The 25,373-nt window shown below is 43.8% G+C and overlaps 1 protein-coding gene across 2 annotated transcripts in view; it reads left to right on the top strand.

Annotated features, from left to right (window-relative positions):
• The window catches only part of SWT1 (SWT1 RNA endoribonuclease homolog), a 230,570-nt gene that overhangs the window by 10,140 nt on the left and 195,057 nt on the right, over positions 1-25,373 (top strand). For both annotated transcript variants that reach the window (XR_003859030.1, XM_029618736.1), the window contains exons 2-3: positions 743-854; positions 7,308-7,351. Coding sequence is in view for 1 of the 2 variants with exons in the window: in XM_029618736.1 (XP_029474596.1) it covers positions 774-854; positions 7,308-7,351 (125 nt within the window). In the remaining variant the exon portion in view is untranslated. The remainder of the gene's footprint in view (positions 1-742; positions 855-7,307; positions 7,352-25,373) is intronic.

Here is a 25,373-nt window from a genome sequence, read left to right as displayed (position 1 = left end):
AGAAAAAAAATCTTTATATATATAATCAGTTGAACCAGTTCAAGTATAATCAAGTATTAAGCAACCTATATCCACACTGGCTTTTCACAGAGAATACTGAAGAGCTAAGCACGCTGCACGGGTATATGTAGGCCGGCAGCTTTGAAATCTGTCTCAGTCTCCCATCTGCTATCAGGAGAGCGCAATACCCATTGGTCCTGAGTCCATCTGGCTACACCAAGGAAAATGAAATTATTAGGCAAGTAATTTCTCCATTACTCATTTGGGGATAAGCATTTGCCTTTGCAAAGACTGAAACAGGTGAAAATGTTGAGATTTGTCCTTTGTTGCTTTCTTCATCTCTCCTGCTCCCCCCCCCCCCCCCCCCCCCCCTTTTGAAGCAGGGCAAATACTACAGAATTGCCAAATATTGCTACTTTCTGCCTTTCGTACAGAAAATCTTCCATGAAGATCTGAGTAAATGTTTTCACTAACTTTGCAGACCACTTATGAAAGTATTTGTAAAATGAATATTGCAGGTTCTAACAGCTGATCTCTGCTGTCACCAAACTTGGCTGAGGCGATTTCTTGTAAGTTAAGAGAATGATTCCAGAATAAAAGAAAAGCTGTAGATTTCTTTCACTTTTAGTTTTTTATTATAACTGTTTAAGAAATTTTGTATACCTCAGAATCTGCACAGTCAAAATCTAAGCTGTACTTCTTGTATGTGGCTTAATCAGAATATTCAATTATTGCTTTGCAGCGTTTGTGTACAATTGCCAAAGTTTTTCAAAATGGCCAAGAAAAAATCTAAGCACAAAGATAAGAAGTCTGATAGAGAAAGGGCTTCCTCTTCCATCACCTCTGACAGAAATGTAAGAATAATTTTTTTGACTTTTGTAAAAGAGAGGGATTTATATTCTGTAATCCAAAATGAAAGTTGTTCTTTTAAAGAAAATCATATTATTACTTGGGTAACAGAAAATTCTTAAGGTCATTTTATACTTTTATTTCTACCTCTCGGGAGCTATGCTCCAGTTCTAGGCAGCAGTGACTACCCTCTAAAAATAGGGCTCACCTTCTCCATTAGACAACCCCCAGTAAACTCAAATTTGAGATTAACAGCTAGATGCACAGAGAAAATAGAGGCATTCCGGAAGTGCATGAACCCGTGAGGTAGGGAATATTTTCACCCTTCACACCCAGCTCTGCTGCAGGATGGCCTTTGGCAGTTATTGGGACAGTGTCCTTCAGGGTCAAAGCCTTCTTTATCAATCCAGCTACCAAAGTGTGCGGTGTCCTTAGCAGTAAGTCTGAAGACATCCTCTTTGTAACATTTGCCAGACTTGGTTTGTTTCTACTTATTGCAACAAAATTGCCCAAAGGGGGAAAAAAAAATCCCTTTGGCTTTTCTTGTATCTTCCTGCTGTGTAGGGGCTTCTGCAGTTGTAAGGCAACATATTCTGCCAGCTAACTTTCCATAAATAGAAGAGGGTCCACAAATGATGTTTTAGCAGAAAAAAGGATTGTATACATTCATTGATCCAGAATACAATTATTACTGTGCTAACTTCAGAGTAATGCAGCTGGGAGGTCAGACTACAGAGCAAAGATTCTTGGGAGTCCATCTTGCAATTCCTTTAGTCACCATTTGCTTTTGTGTGGCTGAATCTCCTTGTCCTCAGACTTTGGGGTTAATTCATTTTCTTTATGTGTATATAATATACATATGTATGTATATGTGTATATGTATATATATGTAAACAACTACTAGAAAATACACGTCTCTATAATTTTGATCAACGAGTGGCAGTTTGCCAATAAATCAACTTGGTAAATGACAACTATCTCACTCCAAATTCCGCATGTAATACAAACTGTAATTTCCTCTTTTTAAATGACCATCATACTGGGCGTCACCATAAGTGTGGAACACTCATTCAACTCTGTTGTTCTTTATACTCATTGGTCATTTATTCAGTGTCTATATTATCCTTTATGCTGGTGAACCCCAGATCACAATCATCCTTAATTATAATTTTTTAATTTTTTCCCACAGTGTCAATTCACTACATCAGTCCTTGGCGGATCATGTTCACAAACGTTTTGTGTGAAAGTTACTCTGCTTTTCAACTTAATTCCAAACCACTTAGCTTGCCAAATACGCAATTAATCCATGAGGAAATGTTATCTCAGTAGTCTTCATGAGATCCACAAGAAGATGCCGCCAATCAGATTGCCAAACACGGTCCATGTTTCTGAGAGTCTTCCTTCTTCATGGAGCAAAAATTGTATCTGAAAATGTACCACAACCAATAAAAACCATATCAATGTGATAACCAATATATATAAAAGTTTTTAAAGTAGAACGGAGATGAACTTACTGAAACATGTCAACCTTCTTGAATAGTCTGCATCAATTTCCGGTCACGTCTACTGAAACCGGCCACTACTGGTTGTATTTAAAGCCCTTTTAGCTGTCAATCAAAATGTTTTTCACACACTGAATTATCCCAAATAATATAATTGAATACCACTTGATTGCCAAATTTAACCCTTGGGTATGCACGCTGTTCAACCTATAAATCCATTCTTGTTCTTTTAAATTCAATAAAGATTTGGGATCTCCCCCCCCCCCCCCCCCCCCTCACATTGATTGTTATCTTATCAATCACCCGCCACTTGAGATCCTGAACATTTTGTGAATACAATTAGCCACTATGGGGGCTTGCAATTTGGCTGTCGACAGGCAGCTACAGTGCTCTGTTAGTTGCGTGCAAATCGAATGTTTAGTTCTACCAATGTAGTATTTGTCACAAGGGCATATGATAATATAGATAACATGAGTAGTGGTACAATCTGAATGTACTCTGGCTTGATGGAAAATACCAGCGTGGTCTTGCCAAGATCTTCCAGAGAGAGTCTGTTGACACACACAACAATTTTGACATGGCCAGTGACCTAAAGGAAGATTTGATTCTGAGGGTAACTCCAGTGCTAAATAGGAGTGTACCAAGAGATCCCAAAGATTTTTACACCGACTGTAAGCGATCAAAGGCTTTTCTTCACAAATGGCATGTACCTTAAGAATGGGCCAATATTGCCGACGTAATTTAGCAACTTTCATCGCTCTCGAGGAATAACGTAATGTTCACACTAGTGGAGCTGGAGATTCAGTTGTAGATTTATCCAAAAGAAGCCATTGACGTTCTGCTGTTTTTGTATGCTTTTTTAATAACCTTATAGGGATATCCACGATAGAGTAATCTGCAAAATAGATTTTGCGCTTGCACCACAAATTCATTTTTTGTAGAGCACAACCGGCAGAGTCTCAAAATTAACCGACAGGCAAATTCTTTTTCAGATGGTAAGGATAAAAACACGAAAAATGAAGTAAAACATTTTTATCACTTGATTTTCTATAAATGGTCGTAACAAGGTCATCCCCATCTTTCTTGATGAGAATATCCAAAAAACTAATTTGTTGAAAGTGGTACGTCATCGTGAAATGCAAATTATCTAAAGAGTTCATCCAATCCAAAAACAATAAGAGGTCTTTCTCTTTTCCATGCCAAAAAAAGAAAATGTCTGTATACCTTGACCAATTGGAAACATAGCCAAAAGCCGGTGCTGGATACAAAACATGTTCTTCGAAGTGTGCCATATACAAATTTGCTAGGCTAGGGGCCATGGTGGCACACCATAGCCATGCAATGAATCTGCTTATAATAACTACTTCATCTTTGACAATACTTATCATGCAAGGCTAATATAGCTATCATGGTGAGAAAAATTGTGGGAACACAATGAGGACATGGTCTGGATTCTAAAGCCTGATTATTTTTTTTTTATTTTTTTTATTTATTTGAGTTTTTCTATACCGGCATTCACGGAGATTCGTATCATGTCGGTTTACATAAAACAGGGGTGATCAATACATTATAAACGTGTATAAATATAACATGAGTATACATTTTATATATTTACAAATTATAACAAGTTATAACAGTGCGCAGAAAAAATCAGTTACAATAAAACAAGGATGGTTCTAACTGGGAAAAGAAGAAGAATAAGACGATAGAAATTTAACAAGAATAAGAACGTGTAGTGTTTGGTATGTCATAAGGGCCTGATCTTGTGGAATACTAATAGAAAGTGCTCGTACATCTAGAGTGACCATTAAAGCTTGTCTGACATTTACTACGGCTGAAAGATGTAATGATGTTTGAGGAGATGTGGACCCCTGGTGCTTGAGGAGATGGCTCCTCAGTTTCCTCCGACGGGTGGCGAGGCTGGATCAAGGCAGGAACTGATGGAGTCTTCGCCACGGGAAGTCCACGGTCCCCCCGGGAGGAGCCCATACGGACCCAGACTGCTGGGACATAGGTGGACCTTGGGAAGGTCGAAGGTTCATGGGAACGAATCAAGGGCCAGCTGGATCTTCACCACTGGAAGCCCGCGGTCCCCCCGGGAGGAGCCCGTAGGGACCCAGACTGTATATATTATCTGACTTTGTACAGAGGCGCTTCTCTGCAGATATACAAGGATACCACAAGGAATTTAATTGAGGCAAATATAAATTTAATATTGCATATCCTTGGAAGGCACAGATGCCAGTCCTTCAATATAGCCAGGGCATTACTGTGTCTTACAGACTCTCTTGTGAAAGCTGTATTATATAGTTTCAAATCATGCATAGAAAATGCTTGTGACGAGGATCACTTATGAAATATGACAGTGTAATAAGCTGACCTTCTCTAGCCTGAGAAATCTCCTCCCACCTTAAAAGTTCCTTTGTTTAGCATTGCTTTGATGTGCTCTGTTTCTTTTGAACTTCTTTATTCTGTCGATAGATCAATCACTTCATCTCCAAGGGGCAGGGAGAAACTCTGATTTCAGTTGGAATCTGTTGGAGCCAGATAAGCGAAAGAATGCAGTTTCTGCCATCGGTAACCTCCTGATCTTTAATTATAGGCTTTGCAGAGCCTACAGGTCTTCCAGATATCTTCCAAATTCTTGAGTCTGAGGTCAGTGAAAGGTTCACTGTATACCAGCAGGTTCAGTTAAGGCAGACAGCAAAGGACTCTGGGACAAGCTGAGTGAGCCAAAGGCCTGAACCAAGTCTTATGTTACGCTGACATATATCATTACCGCTGGGACTTAGGTGGGCCCTTGAGGATGGAAGACCTGTCGAAGTTCAGTCTGAAGTTGAATTCCTGAGAATCGCTGCTTGCCAATCCGAAGTTAATTTGGATTCGTCGTTTGCTGGTCCAAAGTCGAATACCAGAGATCTGTCCAGGAACAGAAGCAGAAGGAAGGCTACCAAGGGAACCAGAGGACTCACAGGAGTGAGCAGACTCAAGTCAAGTCAAAGGACAGGAAGAGGAAGCCTCCCTATATATTCCCCAGGTCTATCAGGCAGCTGAAAGCAATTAGTGATCAGGCCCCTTTAAGAATAGGGAGAAGGTGTGGCCACACGCCTAGGGGAGGGCCAGTCAGCTGGAACCCGAAAGAGGGCTGGCCTGACGCTGAAGAGGGGAGGTCGGCGTGCGCGTCTTCCGCACCAACCTGCCTGAGAGAGCACACTCGGCCCAGGAGGGTTTTGGGCCTTCCCCGGGGACGTCTTCCTGCCGCTGCCACCGCTGTGACTCTGGCGGTCCCGGCGTTTGTGGCGAAGGTGAGCAGGGGCCAGCCGTGGGTGACCGCATCTGGAAACGTTAAAAGAATATCGAGCATGTGTTTAGTGTCCTTTACATATCACGGTATTTTAGGAATCAAAGGCTGGTAAAACTGGTCCATGAAGACTGACAATGGTTCCAGCAGAGAACCTATAGTAGTTACAATAGGTCTGCCAGGCGGATTGATCGGATCCTTATGCATCTTTGGGACCATGAATATAGCTGAAATTTTATAGGTGTCATTAACAAGAAAAGCATTCTCCTTGGAAGTGAGGAATCCTGTAGCACTTCCTTCATCTACCAAATCTCAAATTTGTTGGTGCAAAAAGGAGCTGGGATCCACTGGTACAACTTGGTAATTCATGACGTCCGATAAATGAGAGAGAACAGTAGGAGAATATGAATTTCTGTCTTGTAGGACCACCACTCCTCCTTTGTCAGCTTGTTTAATAACGGCAGAAGGGACACTGTGGGGAAAAAAATTAAAAAATATAATTAAGGAAGATTGTGATCTGGGGTTCATCAGCATAAAGGATAATATAGACACTGAATAAATGACAGAGTTGAATGAGTGTTCCACACTTATGGTGACGCCCAGTATGATGGTCATTTAAAAAGAGGAAATTACAGTTTGTATTACATGCGGAATTTGGAGTGAGATAGTTGTCATTTACCAAGTTGGTATAGGTATGTATGTATATATGTGAGTGTGTTTAAAATTAACAGAGGCACAGAAGCCCCTGACTTAAAAACACGCCCTGATTTAGCCTAACCTGTCACTGTGTTCAGTGTTAACACCCTGCATATGTTACTCAGGTATAGTGGTCTCATTAGTAGCTAGTGTGTTATATACAAAGGGATCCCAAAATGGAAGCTAAATTGAAAGCGCTTTTTTAGTGCTTTAAATTTAACTTCAGTCCCGAACTGAAGTAATGTGCTAGGACGCTGATTCCACAGCTAGCAGCTTACTACAGGGGACCAGACTTACCCTCCCAGCTATAAGTAAAAAAATAAAAGTAAACAAAAAAGCCTGCCTCTCACTCCTGAATCCTCTCCCTTCCACTTACCCAATTACAATAAACATTCCCTCCACCCCTTTTTTACTTGTTTTTTTGCAGGGGTGGGGAATGAGAGAACTTTTTGAGGTCAGGGATGGGTCAGAGTGCTGGGAGTGTTTTAGTTTTCCTAATCTTAGCACGTGCATAGAACACAAGCGCTATGCTTGGTGCGCTTTTTATAACGCTCCTGTGCTACACACTGCATTAGTTTACTACATCAGCGACAAAACCAAGTATTAAGGAAGCTTAAATGTATATCGACACAGTGTAGTGTGTACAAGCTGAAGCAAACTGGAGTTGAAGATTTACATTTTAACTTTATTACAAAACCAACCCAAGAACAAGGGTTCTGATGTCCCTAGGAGAAATATTTATATTGAGGTATTCTCTCTTTGCTCCCCAGAAGCCCAATGCTTGTTGAACCCCACGCAACCTCTCCTGACTTAGACAGAGTGGAGTAGTTTATGAAACTACTGTCATAGCACCAGGATGTGAGCTCCTAACTGAAGAATATCTCAGAGAAATGTGTTGATACTTCAGTAATCCCTTTGGTTTGTCTTAATCCTGTTTGTTTTTTTTCCCTCTCTTTTAGAACTATGAAGAACAGAGTGCAGAGCATAAACAAGCACCTCAATGGCAAGCATTTGTACTATTTCAATGTGATTGTAGAATTAGGGAACTTTGTCAGTTTTTATTTTAGTTTTCCTGGATATTTATCAATGTTTATAATGAGCTAAATCTGTGGGGGGAAAAGTGCAACATTTTTTTTTCTTCCATTTTTCTTTGTTATAATAAACATTGATGAATTCCTAGGAAAAATAAAAGTAAAACGACGGTCCCTGTAGAGAGAAAAAGTGGCTGGTTACCTGTCTGTTGGGGTAAGTCAGTTTGTTTGGGGCGCGTTGTTGAGAACCATACTGCTTTTATCCAGTCAGTGCAGGCAGGAGTTAAGGAGGAGGTTGTCTAAGTATTTAGATTGTTGATTTGATTACAACCTGAGGGTTCTTGTTTTTAATGCTCTCATCTCTCTTCCTGTCTGTGGAATAAACCCCTGCCTGAATTTCAACCCTCTTTTTGCCTATCCTTTCACCTGAAACATTTTTATGCATGGTCCTTGCTATTATTGTAAGGCACACTGAGAAGGGTGTCACATAAATACTTTAAATGATAAAAAAAAAAAGCTTTATAAAGAGATTTAGTGAAAGATATCAACAGAAACTACATGTGGTGGGTGCCCTTTCAATCATTACCTTCAATAAAGTTTGGATGCTTTGATATTTTGATGGGTTGTGAGAGGAGTGGGAAGAAAGAGAACATTTTGCATGCACAAGAAAACAGTCTGGTAATACAAGAGGAAACTGCTGGCTTGGTCTCGATGTGTTAATTCGGTATTGTTGCATCATTTTGGAGGAATTGGGACAAAGACTGCACCTGCTTTAATGCCTGGAGCTTTGCCCCAATATTCGAAGCAGAAGTGCTCATGTGCTTTTGCTTTGAAAGTTGCTGCATGTACAAAGAATGCATGGTAATGTGCTCCTGCTTTGTCTGCAGTTAGATTTCTACTGAAAGAGTAAGCGCGGACATTTGAAAATGCTGTCTTCGCATTTCTCCCCCGACCTGAACACCCCGCACCTAAAATGTATAGTATATATGTGCTTGAACCACGTGGAATTTCACATTGAGGGAGGGCGATGTTTAAATAGTGCCTCCCTCAAATTATCGGATAGGTGGTTCCTTTAGCAAGTGCCAGGAGGGCAGACTTGTGTGTGTACGGAATAAGGAAAATGTATGAGCAACCGCAGAGGCTGTAGCTCATTCAGACAAACACATGCACTCGTATAATTTGTGTGATTTTATTCTGTATTTTTACCAAAAGGGATACACTTTAGGCCATGTACTTTTTATATTTATCTATCTCTCACTTTTGCTATCTCTCTCTCTAATACTGTCTTGGTTTGAATTCCTTGCACCTTAACCAACAGGCTCAGCGTAACCGCGTGTGCATACCGTGCATTTGCATGGGGCAGCACACCCGGTGGGGGGTGGGGTGGGGGCAGTGGGCTATTTCTGATGTGCTCGTGGGGTTCCCATCCCTGCAAGTAGGAAGAAAGCAGTGGCAGTGGCCCATATTTATGATATACCCGCAAGGATCCCCAACACCGCGGGTAGGAAGAAGACGGCAGCAGCAGCAAGAATTCCTCATATGCTCACTGGGCTCCCAGCCCCCACAAGCAGGAGGGAAACAGCAGCAGTGGCAATGCACTCTGGGCTCCCAGCCCTGTGAGCAGGAAGACAGAAGCAGCAGCAGCGGCGGCGGCATGGGTTTATGATGTACTCAAGGGGGAGGGGCAGGCCAAGGCCCTGCCACGGGAAGAAAAAGACCGTGGCAGCAGCTGAAATTATGACGTTCCAGGGGGATTCCACACCCCGCAGGCAGAAAGACAACCTCGGGCTAGCGCTGGAGTATGACATGCCCACAGGGTTCCCACACCCCGCGGACAGAAAAAAAGCAGAGACCTGGTGGGTGGAGTGGAAGAGAAAGGTGGGGATGACATGGGAGCGGAAACGAGGGTGTAAGTGAAAGAGGGGATGGAATATAAAGAGGGTGGGTGAGAAGATGGGAGAGAGAAAAGGAGGAGGATGTGAGAGGGGAGAGAAGGAAAGCAAAGGGGGGCTGAGAAGGAAGAAAAGAGAACATAAGAAATTGGCATGCTGGGTCAGACCAAGTGTCCATCAAGCCCAGCATCCTGTTTCCAACAGAGGCCAAACCAGGCCATAAGAACCTGGCAAGTACCCAAACACTAAGAAGATCCCATGTTACTGATGCAATTAATAGCAGTGGCTATTCCCTACTTCACTTTCGATGCATATCCAGCATGGCTCTCTGCTTCAACGGCATGGGAGAAGACTGATACATCACGCATTTCCAGCATAGCTCTCTGCTTCAATGGCAGGAGAGAAGAAAAACTGATTCTTCACGCATATCCAGCATAGCTCCCTGCTTCAACGGCAGGGGAGAAGAAAAACAACTAATAAGGGCTGTATAACATAGTCTGGGTAAAACAAGCATGGGTGTAGCTTGCTTATTGCGGTGGTTACTACCCCTACTACCCCTAACTAATCAAGCTAGATATTTCACTTGGATGCAGCTCCATCACTGCTCTCTACGTTAATGGTGGGGGTGGAAGGGAAATAGAACCAAGAGCTAAGAGAAACAGATAAGTATGAGAGAAAAGATGTGTGAAGCTTGCTGGGCAGACTGGATGGGCCGTTTGGTCGTCTTCTGCTGTCATTTCTATGTTTCTATGTTTCTAAGTAAACTTGATTAATAGCAGGTAATGGACTTCTCCAAGAATTTATCCAAACCATTTTTGAACCCAGCTACACTAACTGCATTAACCACATCCTCTGGCAACAAATTCCAGAGCTTTATTGTGTGTTGCATGAAAAAGAATCTTCGCCGATTAGTCTTAAATGTGTTACTTGCTAACTTCATGGAATGCCCCCTAGTCCTTCTATTGTTCGAAAGTGTAAATAACCGATTCACATCTACCCGTTCAAGACCTCTCATGATCTTATTTATTTATTTATGTAATGCTTTTATATACTGACATTGACATCGGTCATACCATATCGGTTTACAGTAAAACGGGAGCAAAAAGTTACAATCAAACAGGGGAGTGGAACTTGGGAGTTGGAAAGACAGAGGGAACAAACAAAAAGACAGAGGGATAGAGGTCTTTAAGACTTCTATCATATCCCCCCTCAGCCATCTCTTCTCCAAGCTGAACAGTCCTAACCTCTTCAGTCTTTCCTCATAGGGGAGCTGTTCCATTCCCTTTGTCACCTTTGTTGCCCTTCTCTGTACCTTCTCCATCACAACTATATCTTCTTTGAGATGCGGTGACCAGAATTGTACACAGCACTTGAGGTGCGGTCCCACCATGGAACGACACAGAGGCATTATGACATTTTCCGCTTCATTAACTGTTCCCCTCCCAATAATTCCCAACATTCCACCTGCTCTTTTGACCATCGCAGCACACTCCACTATGATGCCTAGATCCTTCTCCTGGGTGGCGGCTCCCAACATGGAACCCAACATCATGCAACTACAGCAAGGGTCACTTTTCCCTATATGCAACACGTTGTACCCGTCCACATCAAATTCCATCTGCCATCTGCATGCCCAATCTTCCAGTCCTGCAAGGTCCTCCTGTAATGTATCACAATCCGCTTGTGATTTAACTACTCTGAACAATTTTGTATCATCTGCAAATTTGATTATCTCACTCGTCGTATTTCTTTCCAGATCATTTATAAATATAATGAAAAGTAAGGGTCCCAATACTGATCCCTGAGGCAGTCCACTGTCCACTCCCTTCCACTGAGAAAATTGTCCATTTAATCCTTCTCTCTGTTTCCAGTCTTTTTTAGCCAGTTTGTAATCCACGAAAGGACATCACCACCTATACCATGACTTTTTACTTTTCTTAGAAGCCCCTCTCATGAGGAACTTTATCAGACGCCTTCTGAAAATCCAAGTACACTACCTGGAGCTCTTTCGCAGTTGGAGAAGATCTGTTGCCTGGGATGACGATCGCCCCGGTTCCTCGAAGACCATGTGGAGCTGGGGCAAGAAGTTGGGGAGACTCTGGAGCAAGGGGGTTTGTCTCACTCCCAGAAGGGCGAAGCCCAGTGAGGAGAGAATGTATATGACTTTGGACAAGACCAAAGGAAGCAATGTAGGTTGGAGTTCAAAGAACATTCGGCATTGATTCAGGAAGCCGTGGCACTCCTTGGGATTTCCTTGGTAACATGGAGGAGGAGAAAGTGGTGGTCCTATCCTGGAAGGAGACACTGTCTGAGAAGGAGGTGTGGTTGCCTGGGGTGGTGTCTGCTCTGAAGCTAGGCCATCCAATCAAACGGCCATGTGTCTTAATAGCCCCATGACCTGATCAAGGAACCCTTGCTGCTGCTGAATTTTCTGAGCCAGACCTGGGTTAGCCTGTTGGGAGCTTAGATGCACCGGGTACTCTGTAAGACTCGTGGGGTATGTGGACCCTTAGTGCTGAGGTGCTGGTTGGTGCTGCCTAGTTTGCAAGCCCATTAGGGGCTTGCAAACTAGGCACGATCAGCTGGTGGAGGAGCCTTGACGCATGACCAACTGAAGCTTCGCCTATACCAGCCATCTCTCCTGCAGGTTGAGCCCTTGGGTTCTGGCAGCTGGCAGTCTTAGGTGGGTCCCTAGGGCATTCCTGTGAAGAATCCAAGGTAAGGCATCAGTCTGGGCAAGTGGTGGACAGCAGGACCAGAAGACAATCCAGGGGTTGAGGCAGGTGGCAGACAGTGGAACCAGAAGACAATCCAGGGGTCAAGACAGGTGGCAGAGAGCAAATAAATCTAGATCAGGGCCAAGGTCAGAGTCGCTGAAGTCAAGCCAAAGAGACAAGGAGCAATGAGCAAGACACACAAGACAGAAGGAAAAACAGGCACAGACAAGGCATGGGCAAGAGCAACATGCATTGTGACAAAGAGCTCCAGGGGACCTGTTGCTGAGGCAAGGAAGGACTGTCTGAAGGGCCCTGTTCCTGCCGTGGGCCCTTTAAAAAGGTGCTTGTCAGACATGTACATGCCTAAGGTGGGACATGGGATGTGGGCGGCTGGCAGTTTTTGTGACCGCATGGCGCGGTTGTCAGAGGAATTGGCATATGGGGCAGAGGTCTGGCTCGATGAGGCCAGGGTTAAGTGCGGTGGTTCCTGGGGCCATCCAGTGAGTCCCCAAACATAACCGTTCTATTGCAGGAAAGAGTGTGGGGATCTGATTCCAAGTATTTCTTAATCCTAAAGAAGACAGGAGGACTCCATTCCACCTTAGACATAAGGTCTTTGAACAAATTTCCAGTAAAAGAAAAGTTCAATATGGTTTCCCTAGGCACCTTAATTCCTTTCCTGGAAAAAATTGTCTAGCTATGTTCCCTGAATTTAAAGGATGCCTAAACCTACATAGCGGTTTACATTTTCAACTTATTTGATTTATTGCATTTCAAAGTAAATCATTAATGTACAGTAAAATATTGAAACTAAGGCATTCACCACTTCCAATATTAAGTTCTGCTGTTCGGCCTAGTGGTAGCACCATGTATATTGCTGAAAGATGGCTGCACAACTTTGTATAGTGGGAGTGGATATCTTTCTCTATCTGGACAGTAGGTTGATCAAAGGCACTTCTCAAAGAAATACCATAAAATCAATGAACAAAACCATCTGGGTGTTGGAATTATGAGCATTCATTATCAGCTACCCACAATTTCAATTAAAACCATCATCTCAATTGGAGTTTATTGGAGCTACAACCAGCAGATAAGTGGAGAAAAAACAAACACACAAAATTGGATGTCCAGAAAACAAAAGTGTGTTGCACTAAGTCTCTAGATGTTACGAGCGCGCGCGGGCGCGGTCGTCTCGAGCTGGTGGTGAGCCCTTGGGCCACGGCGAAAGCTAGGGAGGAGCCCCAGCCACACCGTGGGAGGTGAGCTGAGCAGGCATGGGGAGCCAGGCGGGTACAAAAGCAGGGAGTCCGACCCTCAGCCGGACCTGCACGCCCATGGTAGCCAACCCGTGGGACTGAGTCACGGACCACCCCGTCCCAGACGCGCCCTACACAGCCCAGGAAGGCTGGTCGCGGACCACGCTGAGGAAAGGAGGGTGCAGGGAAGACAAAGCGGAAGATCCAGGCGAACAGGAACTCCGATGCTGGGATACTGACATCCGAAGCCCTTTCGGCTGGCAGGCAGGGAAGCTCAAGAGCCCGTGGGACGAATCCCTCCTGTTGGCCACTCCAGGGCCCAACAGGACAGAAGGCTCAGGAACCAGACAGGACGTAGGGCAGAAGCGAGCGGAACTGGATCAGGACATCAGGAACACATCAAGGCAGACATCAGGAACATCAGGAAGCAAACATCCGGATAGAGACAGGACAAGGAGCCATCAACACAAGGCAGACCACGGTGGACCTGGATCGGCAAGGTTACAGACGACTGTAGAACCCGATCTGCAGGTCAGTTGCAAATGACGAAAGAGTCCTTAAATACTGGAGGTTGTAGGCAACTCCCTAGGAGGAGCTTGCCAGGACCGCCCCTCGCTGGTCCTATAAATAAGGTGGAGAGCTGCGGGCCGGCCCCTAGGAGAAGGGCGTCGCCAAACAGGAAGTCCAAACGCTGGCATGCAAGCCACAGGCACAGCTAGTCCTCTCAGGCCCTGGAGCAAATCCCGGATGGAACACAGGCGAGGCCCTGGCTTCGGAGCGGCCTCCGGTGGAAGGTGAGAGACCACCTGTAGCGCAGCAACAGGGGGGATCGCAACAATAGATCTGTCAACTTAAAGCACCACAAGATGCACACAAAAGCTGATCCTTGCTGAATATTCAAAGTATTTTTAATACTGAATGTTATTTAAAAAGATGCAGTCACAATTTTCAAATATTGGTCATAACACATCATAGCATCAAGTCAGTCCTCCGACACAGCCTGTAGTTAACGGAGAGCTACATCAGGAGGAGCAAACACCAGAAAAGGGTCCTGCCAGGGGCAGATTGGCCTATCGGGGGATTGGGCTTCCCCCGGTGAGCCGGTTGCTCCCATCACGTGATTTTTATTTTATTTTTTAAACTTCCCGGCCAAAGACAAGAAGAGGGTCTGCTGGCGCTGTGGCCCAAAGAGAAACCTGCGGGCAGGGCCGGTGGAAGCACTAGGCCTAGGCCTGGGGCGCTGCGAGCATTGGTATCCCGAGGGGAGCCAATGCCCCCGGGCGCAGGGAGGCTCATGCGGCGCTGCGACAGGCAGATCGGCAGGGTCGTGATGAGGCTCACGTCACCACGGCCTGAAGAAAAAGATCGCGTTTAAATGTGCTGATGCTCCTCCTTCTTCCTGCCTGTGCGGCCCCAGAAGTAAACGTTGCTGGAGCCGCGTGGACAGGAAGGAGGAGGAGCATCAATGCGTACAGAAGAGGAGCAGCGTTTATGGGCCGTCACGAATCGTAAGTCGCAGCGGCCCGAAAACAGAAAGAGGCTCGATAGCAGGGCAGCCACGGCCCGAGAAGATCAGGGCCGCTGCAGAGCCCAATCTGCGGCGACCCATGAAGAGGAGGCCCAGAGGTGAGAGAGAGGCTGAGGGTCTGTAGAGTGTGTGTATGTGCGTGATTGAGATGAGTTGAGAGATTGTGTGTGAGAGTGAGGACCTGAATGTTTGCAGAGACAGCATGTGAGAGCCCCTGTGTGTGTGAGAGAGACAGCATGTGACAGTGAGAGCCTGTGTGTATGAATGATTGTATGAGAGAGAGCATGTGCCAGTGAGAGCCTGTGTGTGTGTATGAATGATTGTATGAGAGCATGTGACAGTGAGAGACTGTGTGTGTGAGAGTCAGACAGCATGTGACAGTGAGAGCCTGTGTGTATGAATGATTGTATGAGAGAGAGCATGTGACAGTGAGAGCCTGTGTGTGTGAGAGTCAGACAGCATGTGCCAGTGAGAGACTGTATGTATGAATGATTTTATATGAGAGAGCTTGTGACAGTGAGAGCCTGTGTGTATGAATGATTGTATGAGAGAGAGCATGTGACAATGAGAGCCTGTGTGTGTGAGTGAGACAGCATGTGCCAGTGAGAGACTGTATGTATGAATGATTTTATATGAGAGAGCATGTGACAGTGAGAGCCTGTGTGTGTGTGAGAGAGAGAAATGCATGTGAGAATGAGAACCTGACTGTGTGTTTGAGGGAAGAAGATTGAGAGAAAAGAAACAGAAAAAACAATATAAAAGGAATTGGCAAAAAAAAAAAAAAAATAAGAAAGGGAAGGCAAAAAAAAAGAAAGGGATGGTAGAAAAAAAAGCCTGTGACCAATTAGAAAACTAAGATCAGACAGCAAAGGGAAAAAAAAATAACTAACTTTTTTAGTGATTGGCACATGTAATCTTTGGGAATGTGCAAGAGTAGCACTTTCTCTATGCGGATCTCACAATGTACGAGATCAGCATGGAGAAAGTGGAAGCCCACGGGGCCTGCACAGAGGAGGTAGCAGAATGGGCTTCAGTGTCAGTAGCAGCAATCGGCGCCTCCCCAATAGCCACGCGGCAGCAGAGGAATGAGAGAGGCTCCGAGATTGCTGGCAAAAGAAAGAGAGGGTGGTCTGCCTTTAGTGTGTGCATGTGTATGAATGGGACTCTGCCTGGGGGTCAGTGTGTGAATGCATGGGTTCCTGCCTGGGTGTGTGTGTGTTTGTGTGTATGTGAGGGAGCCAGTGAGTGTGAGAGCATGAATGTGTATGAGAAAATCCAAGGGAGTAAGAGTTTGTGTGTGGTGGGGGAGAGAGTGTCTTATAGCCTGAGATTTGTGTCAGTGAGAGCGAGAGGTTATGGTGGATATAAGAGCATGAATGTGTATGTATGTGACAGTGTATGTGTGAGAGAGAATGGACATGTGAGTATGTGTGAGAGAGAGAGGATAACCTCCTAATCCTCAACAATATCAGGGTGACTGGAAATCAAGAGCTCCCACAGAAGGGGACAGCAGGGGCTTTTTAAAATCCTTAGTTTTAATTATTGAATATTATTTGATGTCTGCTCTTTTTGAAATATTTTATTGGTGTTATATACAAATTTTTGAAAATTTCCCTGAGTTAAATTACTGGAGGTTCTATTCATCAGTACTTTTGAAATATATATTTTTAGTATGATTTTCCTATTGCGATGTTTTATAGTTCTTGATTTTATTGTTTGATGTTTTATGAGGAATGATGGTATTTTCTGTTTTTCCATTGCTGCATTACATACAGTCTAACTTGTTATGATTTCCGGTTCAGTTTGTCTGTGCATATTTTATGGTCCCTTTATTCTGTATTTGGTGACTCACCAAATTGTATGTGTAATTGGGTACCCATGGGCCAGTATGGAGAAAAATCCCCCAGGCCACTATTTTCCCACAATCCACCTCTGGGTCCTGTCACATGATATCTGAAAAATACAATAAAATGTTTAAATAACAGATCCAAAAAGGGCTAACAGCAGCCAGAGAGATGAATGAAAAACATACTTTCTAGGTCTATACGCTTTACGTATCATATAATAACTACAGAAGAGTACATGCCAAATGGTAGGGAATATAAAGACAATGACGCACTGTGAAAGAATGGCTCTATTTCCCCTCCTTAGCCTGTATGGTCCACATTAAATCCTTCAGAGAGCGAGAGCTCTGTGGGTGGGACCCTGCTGGGAGAGGGAATAAGACTGTGAGCCCAGCTGGAATCAGAGGCCCCCCTGTTTCCAGGAGAGGAATTTCTCACTCTCTCTGGAAGTTGGTGTTTTGAGTACACTGGAAAGGAAGACAGTCTACTGTTGTATTTTGCTCATTACACTAATAAAAGTTGAAGTTTGAATGCCGAAAGGCTGGAGTCCTCGTGATTCCTGCTCCAATCTATAAAGATTTTCACTTGGCTATCCTACATCTGGTATCAGTTTGGGGATTTTTCTATATGCAAGGCACAGAGAAAACCTGTTTCCAAGGGGTGGACAAGAAATGGAAATGTTTGTGTGTGTCCTACCTAAGCAAGTAGGTTTGAAATAGAAGAAAAGTGTTGCTGGAGGTGCAGAGCACAGAAGTTTAGAAGCATTCTGGCTCAGAGGAGCACAGAAAAAGTTATCCCTTAAACATAGAGTGGTCTTTGGGGCTTGTAGGGGAGGATAGGTTAAGGTTTAAAGTGGGTAAGGGGATAAGCTCCACTCACTTGAGTCAGTGGAATGAAGTAAGTAAGTGGCTGGAAAAGCAGGATTTTTTTCTTTTGTTCTTTTTTTTTTTTTTTTTTTTTTTTTTTTTAAAGATTAAAAAAAAAAAAAAAAAAAAAAAAAGAGAAACTGTGTAGAAACAGGGCTTAGTCCGTACAGAGATTGAAGCTGCCAGAGTATGTGTATATACAGGGTGTAGCCTCCAGCAGCAAGCTGTAGCTCTTCACTAAGCACACAAATTCAGCTGAATAGAAGCATGACTGAAAGGAGTATGCAAGCATTGATTCAGAGCCTTCTGGAAGGGCAGAGGCAGCTGCAAGAAAGTGTCTTGAAAGACAAGCCTGCTTCATTGTATGCCTGGAAGGACTGGGAAGCAAAAGCAGTGCTCCTAAATCCCCTACCTGCAGAAAATAAAGCTAGGACTGGATTCATTAAAAATGGGAGCAGAGAGCACAGTAACTGACTGAGTCACATGATTACAGTGCTATCCTTTATAGAGACTCCATTCCAGAAAGAGCTGAAAGCAGCAACTGGGCTGAAGCCAAAACAAACCCTGAGTGGCAAGAGCCTACAGAGGATAATACAACTGAGCAGGAGGAGGGCCAGAGGAATAATCTTGCAGTGACTGAGTCCGAGATACCAGAAAGGTCATGATGGAGCTTCATAGTCTTGCTTGGAAGAGGCACCACAGAGTGCCCAGAAGGGGGCAGTACAGAATGGCTTGCTGGATGTAGCACTGATTGTCCTATGGTAGGCAGCGTGCAGGAGACAGAAAGGGGCATGGCAAGGAAACCTGAGATAGATGCTGCAGGCTGGCCAGACAGAGGTTTTGCAGATAGACTGAAGGGAAATGCTGCAAAGAAGTCAATGAGAGACACTGCAGTAAAGCCAGGAGGTAGCACTGCAGAAGAACCAGTGAGAGACACCGCAGTAAAGCCAGGAGGTGGACCTGCAGAAGAACCAGTGAGAGACACCGCAGTAGAGCCAAAAGGAGGCACTGAAGAAAAGACAGTGAAAAGCACTGCAACAGAGCCAGGAGGAGGTGCTGCAGAGGAGCCAGCGAGAGCCATTACTGAGAGGCCACCCCTGAGATCACCCACGGGGAGTCCAGCTGGGGAAAGAACAGAACCCAGAGCCAGCAATGGACTCATTTAAAGGACTAAGGTGCATACTGGACAAAGGCTGCAGTGGGTGGTAGTGATAGTGCTATTGGGGATAACCCTAATGTGTATGGGCAGTGTGATCCTAAAACCACTACCTCAAGCCTAGCTGGCAGTAGGCCAGATGAAGGGAAGTGGGGATTTGAGGCACATCATGAGTGAGTGTGTGTGTGTGTGGGGGGGGGAGGGGGGATGTGTAAATCTCCAAAGAGATTGTTTTGCACTAATTTACCTTAGAAGCACATTATATATTACAAGGGAAGAGCTCAGTAACCCACATTCCAGGGAGCACTGAGAGGAGAGCACTCTCAGTGGGAGCACTGAGAGGAAAGGATCACCTTGCTGGTGGCTGAAAGGAATTAACTTTGCCCCAATACTTTAAAAAAGACAATGTCCCAAGCAAAAACTAACTATTTGGGAATATTATTTAGTGTGTTTGTGCTTTTAATAGTCAGTAAGGCAGTGAATAAACAAGTTAGATTGTATTTTTAAATAGTCAATAAGGCAGCTAGTAAGCAGTAGGTAGTGTGTTTTTTTGTTGTTTTTTTTTACATCTGTAAGGCAGCTGGTAAGCAGTACTGAGTGTATTTAAAAAAAATAAACAAAAACAAAAAGCCAGAAGCTAGAAATAAGCTAGGAGCAGTGTATATCTAAGTAAAAAGGTTGAAAAGTTCAGCTCAGTTACTCACTTTGGAAAGGTGTTGAGGTAGTGTGATTTGGTTTGAATAGGTACCAACATTTGTTAATCAAGAGAGCAGTGAGTCACTCTGGCTGACTAACTAAAGTTAGACTGTTTGGAAATGCTCCCTGTTCCACGCGCAGGTCACCAGAGGCAGGCAGAGCTCCAGAGACTCAATGCGTGGATGAAACGATGGAGCAAGGAAGAAGGGTTCAGTTTTGTTAGGAACTGGGGAACCTTTTGGGGAAGGGGGAGTCTCTTCCGAAGGGATGGGCTCCACCTTAACCAGGGTGGAACCAGACTGCTGGCACTATCCTTTAAAAAGGAGATAGAGCAGCTGTTAAACTAGAACAAAGGGGAAAGCCGACAGTTGCTCAGCAGCACATGGTTCGGAGAGAGGTATCTTCAAAGGATACTAATGATGCATTAGAATTCAGGCATCCCGACAGTGAGGTTCCAATAATAAGAAAAGTAGTCCAAGTGCCTGAAACTAAAAACTCACCTGAGCTAAAAAATTCTAACTTATCCCTATCAATTAAGAAGCAGAATGAAAATACAAAAAACAAACTTTGAAATGTTTGTATGCTAATGCAAACATTTTTGCTAATGCAAAAAAAGTTCGCTCAGTTTTTCCCAGTTCTATGTAACCTCCTGCTTTTGTTCTATGTAATGCCCTGTGCAACATTGTTCTATGTAATGCCTTGGGCTCTTCTGTTGTTACATGTACACCGATTTGATATGTTCTATTTCAACATGAAGGTCGGTATAAAAAAGTTCAAAATAAATAAATAATGCCAGAAGTCTGAGAAGTAAGATGGGAGAATTAGAATGTATAGCAGTGAATGATGACATAGAATTAATTGGCATCTCAGAGACATGGTGGAAGGAGGATAACCAATGGGACAGTGCTATACCGGGGTACAACTTATATCGCAATGACAGAGAGGAGCACTCGGGAGGAGGTGTGGCACTTTATGTCCAGGATGGCATTGAGTCCAACAGGATAAACATCCTGCATGAGACTAAATATAAAATTGAATCTTTATGGGTAGAAATCCCTTGTGTGTCGGGGAAAACTATAGTGATAGGGGTATACTACCGTCCACCTGGTCAAGATGGTGAGACGGACAGTGAAATGCTAAGAAAAATTAGGGAAGCTAACCAAATTGGTAGTGCGGTAATAATGGGAGATTTCAATCACTAAAGAAAGAGCAGTTAATTGCTGAAGTGCAACGAGCTCCACTTATCTATACACAAAAGACGTCGCTAGCTATGGTTTTTTTAATTTTCTGTGCAATGAACTTATTAAAGGTGATGGACCATCATACCACCCTGGGTTGATTTAGGCAGTAAGCCAAGCTGTCAACCACAGCGGGTCATATTTAATCATCGGTCCCTTGTAGTTTTTAATTCCTCAAACTGTCGCTTTATTATTAAATCAATTTTTTCTTTTTCTTTTTGATATTTTTCTTGTTATATTTTCTTCTTTTTATTAAAATAATTTTGAATATGACGGTGTTAACTGTAATAGAGGACGGTATTTGCCTTACTTGTGTTGAGCGCCACCGCGCTTCCAAAAGATGGCGTTTCCTTACTTGTGCTGAGCGCCTCCGCGCTTCCGATTTCGTCTGCAGCGCTACCGCGCTTTGCAGGTGAAGGTTGTTCAGGAAAGGCTTTGAAGGGATGAACTTTCGATGTTAAAGATGCTTGCGCAGTCCGACGTACGTTTCGCTTTGCGCTGCTTCAGGGACTGTATCCACATCAAAAGGTTGTTATACCTGAACTCAAAAATTGGAAGGTTTAATGCCCGTCAAAGGTTTACTTGATACTCAATATCTTGGTTTGACACCCGTCCGGTTCACATGGTAATTAATACCCTTTAAGATAAGAAATGGTCATAACATCACATGTATCTTAAAGACAATTTTTGCACAAGGACATTCTTAAAATCATACGTGCACCTCCCAAAAGGTTTAGAAACTTCTTAAATCGCAACTTACCGCATTCAACCGCCTAGTCCTCCTGACGGCGTTCTGCTGAGGTGCCGCGGGATCTGGCATAATTTTATGCAAAATCACCTGTGTGCATGATTTGGCGGGACTGGTGGATTCACATAAAGTGAATCCACTCTATTTCCTTGTTAAGGCCCCCGGGGATCACTGTATGCAACTGAAAAATCCAACGCTGTTCGCATTGTCGAAGTTTTTTAATCCGGTCACCTTTTCTCCAATGTGCTTTAATGACTTCTAAAATGGTCCATTTAATATCTGAAAAAATATGACCGTGTTCCTGAAAGTGCGTTACCAGTGGCTCCTCAATGCGACCTGTATTAAGGCAACATTTATGTTCAGTTAGTCTAATCTTGAATGGACGCTTGGTCATGCCCACATAAATGAGTGGGCATGGGCAGATGATGGCATATACTACGAACGGAGTTCTGCACGTAGCTTGGAGTAGAGGTACAATCCGTCCTGATGGCAATGTCATTGTGGTCAATGGTGATTTCAGAGCGCAATGAGCGCAGTTTGTGCAATTACTGACAGGTTCATCATCATTCAGGGTCTCATTAAGACTGGAATGGACTACCTGGTCTTTAATATTGCGGCCTCGGGAGTATGCTATCCGAATAGGTTCATGAAATGAAGGATGAATTTCTTGGAGGATCGCCCAATGCCTCCTAATGGCTCTGCTGATCTGTGGGGCGGCCAATGTGTGTCTCATCTCCAAGGTCTGCGGGCTCGAATCCTCACGTTGTTTTGGCAAAAATAAAAAGTCGCGATTGGAGTAAAGGGCACGTCGATAGGCTTTTTTAACACTTGATACAGGATATCCTCGTTGCAAAAATCTTTCTGCCAATTTTTGGGCTTGTATTTTAAATTCCGAGTCGTCTGTACAGATGCGTCGTATACGCATAAATTGTCCCACAGGTAAATTTAACTTAAATGTGCTGGGGTGAAAACTGTCGAATCTTAAAAGATTGTTGCGGTCGTTGGGTTTGCGATACAGAGTGGTGGTTACTGAATCTTCATTTCTGGTGATTAAGATGTCTAGGTAAGATACTTGGTGATGATGAAAGTTCATGGTGAATTTAAGATTTCAATCACCCCATTATTGACTGGGTAAATATATCATCGTGATATGCTAGAGAGATAAAGTTCCTGGATGGAATAAATGACAGTTTTATGGAGCAGTTGGTTCAGGAACTGACTAGAAAGGGAGCAATTTTAGATCTCTCAGTGGAGCACAGGATTTGGTGAAAGAGGTAACGGTGGTAGGGCCGCTTGGCAATAGTGATCATAAGGGACTGGAAAGAGGACAGTAAGCAAATCCATGGCTCTCGTGCTAAACTTTCAAAAGGGGAACTGATAAAATGAGAGAAATAGTTAGAAAAAAACTGAAAGGAGCAGATACAAAGGTAAAAAGTGTGCAAGAGGTATGGTCATTGTTTAAAAAAAAAAAAAAAAACCATCCTAGAAGCACAGTCCAGATGTATTCCACACATTAAGAAAGGTGGAAGGAAGGCAAAATTATTACCGACATGGTTAAAAGGGGAGGTGAAAGAAATTATTTTAGCCAAAAGATCTTCATTCAAAAATTGGAAGAAGGATCCAACAGAAGAAAATAGGATAATGCATAAGCGTTACCAAGTTAAATGTAAGACATTGATAAGACAGGCTAAGAGAGAATTTGAAAAGAAGTTGGCCATAGAAGCAAAACCTCAAAGTAAAAACGTTTTAAAATATATCCAAAGCAGAAAGCCTGTGAGGGAGTCAGTTGGACCGTTAGATGATCGAGGGGTTAAAGGTGCACTTAGAGAAGATTAGGCCACCGTGGAAAGATTAAACAATTTCTTTGCTTCGGTGTTTACTGAAAAGGATATTGGTGAGGTACCCATTCTGGAGAAGGTTTTCATGGGCAATGATTCAGATGGACTGAACCAAATCACGGTGAACCTAGAAGATGTGGTAGGCCTGATTGACAAACTGAAGAGTAGTATATCACCTGGACCGGATAGTAAACACCCCAGAATGCTGAAGGAACTAAAAAATGAAATTTCAGACCTATTAGTAAAAATTTGTAACCTATCATTAAAATCATCCATTGTACCTGAAGAATGGAGGATAGCTTATGTAACCTCAATATTTAAAAAGGGCTCCAGGGGCGATCCGGGAAACTACAGACCGGTTAGCCTGACTTCAGTGCCAGGAAAAATAATGGAAAGTGATCCTTTAAACCATGTCTTTCTATATGTTCTGTGATTTTGATGTTTAGAACAAAGTCAGCAAGGCTTTACCCAAGGCAAGTCTTGCTTTACAAATCTGCTTCACTTTTTTGAAGGCGTTAATAAACATGTAGATAAAGGTGAACTGGTAGATGTAGTGTATTTGGATTTTCAGAAGGTGTTTTGACAAAGTTCCTCATGAGAGGCTTCTAGGAAAAGTAAAAAGTTATGGGATAGGTGGCGATGTCCTTTCATGGATTGCAAACTGGTTAAAAGACAGGAAACAGAGAGTAGGATTAAATGGTCAATTTTCTCAGTGGAAGGGAGTGGACAGTGGAGTGCCTCAGGGATCTGTATTGGGACCCATACTTTTCAATATATGTATAAATGATTTGGAAAGGAATACAATGAGTGAGGTAATCAAATTTGCATGTGATACAAAATTATTCAGAGTAGTTAAATCACAAGCAGATTGTGATAAATTGCAGGAAGACCTTGTGAGGCTGGAAAATTGGGCATAGAAATGGCAGATGAAATTTAATGTGGATAAGTGCAAGGTGATGCATATAGGGAAAAATAACCCATGCTATAGTTACACAATGTTAGGTTCCATATTAGGAGCTACCACCCAAGAAAGAGATCTAGGTGTCATAGTGGATAACACATTGAAATCATCGGTTCAGTGTGCTGTGGCAGTCAAAAAAAAGCAAACAGAATGTTGGGAATTATTAGAAAGGGAATGGTGAATAAAACGTAAAATATCATAATGCCTCTATATCGCTCCATGGTGAGACCACATCTGGAATACTGTGTACAATTCTGGTCGCTGCATCTCAAAGAAGATATAGTTGCGAATGAGAAGATACAGCGAAGGGCGACCAAATGATAAAGGGGATGGAACAGCTCCCTTGTGAGGAAAGACTAAAGAGGTTAGGACTGTTCAGCTTGGAGAAGAGACGACTGAGGGGGGATATGATAGAGGTGTTTAAAATCATGAGAGCTTTAGAACAGATAAATGTGAATGGGTTAATTACTCTTTCGGATAATAGATGGACTAGGGGGCACTCCATGAAGTTAGCATGTGGCTGTTGTGTCCATCGGTGCCCAACGCCCTCTCTCCGCCCTCCTTACCTCTCTGGCGCCTCCCTCTCCAACCATGGGAAGATTGACTGCCGCGGTGTTCTCCTGCCGCAATTCTCGGGTGATCCCGGACCGGCTCAGCGCTGCAACCGCCATGTTTCCTGGAGGCCTAGGGGCTCGTGCGCACGGTGCTGTCCCGATTGAAGTACCGGCAATGGCGTGAACCTCAGGGGCGTCCCCCAAAGATGACGTCACCCGTGACGGATATTTAAGGTCTCAACATTTGCTAACACATCGAGTTAGCAAGGGATAGGTTTCGCTACCTAAGCTACTCTGCCTGTGAACTTACCAGAGGTACCTGCTCCTCGAGGGCCTCGCTCTCTCTCCTATATTTTTCAGGTGACAGTCTGGAACTGGTACTCGCTCCTCGAAGGCCCACGTTCCCAGACTTTATCCGTATACTCTTCTGCCTGGAAGTCTTCACTACCAACTATACCAGCTACATCAGTGAGTTACCATTGTTCTCTTTGAGCTTTCCCTGGAACCGGGTACTCGCTCCTCAAGGGCCTATACATGCCAGCTCCTGGACTTTATTGGGACATTGTGTGAATGTTACCATCTGTATACCCTGCCTACTCACTATATCTGTCTCTCTTCAGCTCAGCCTCCAGGGATCGCTGTTCCAGTCTCTGAGGAACTACAGCCGGTCTTATCAGCTCACTGCTGCCATCTCTGGTGG

Source organism: Rhinatrema bivittatum, chromosome 10 (genome assembly GCF_901001135.1).
Source record: "Rhinatrema bivittatum chromosome 10, aRhiBiv1.1, whole genome shotgun sequence".
NCBI lineage: Eukaryota > Metazoa > Chordata > Amphibia > Gymnophiona > Rhinatrematidae > Rhinatrema > Rhinatrema bivittatum.
The sequence above is the reverse complement of the archived record's forward strand: the minus strand, read 5'-3'. Positions and strand labels throughout refer to the sequence as shown.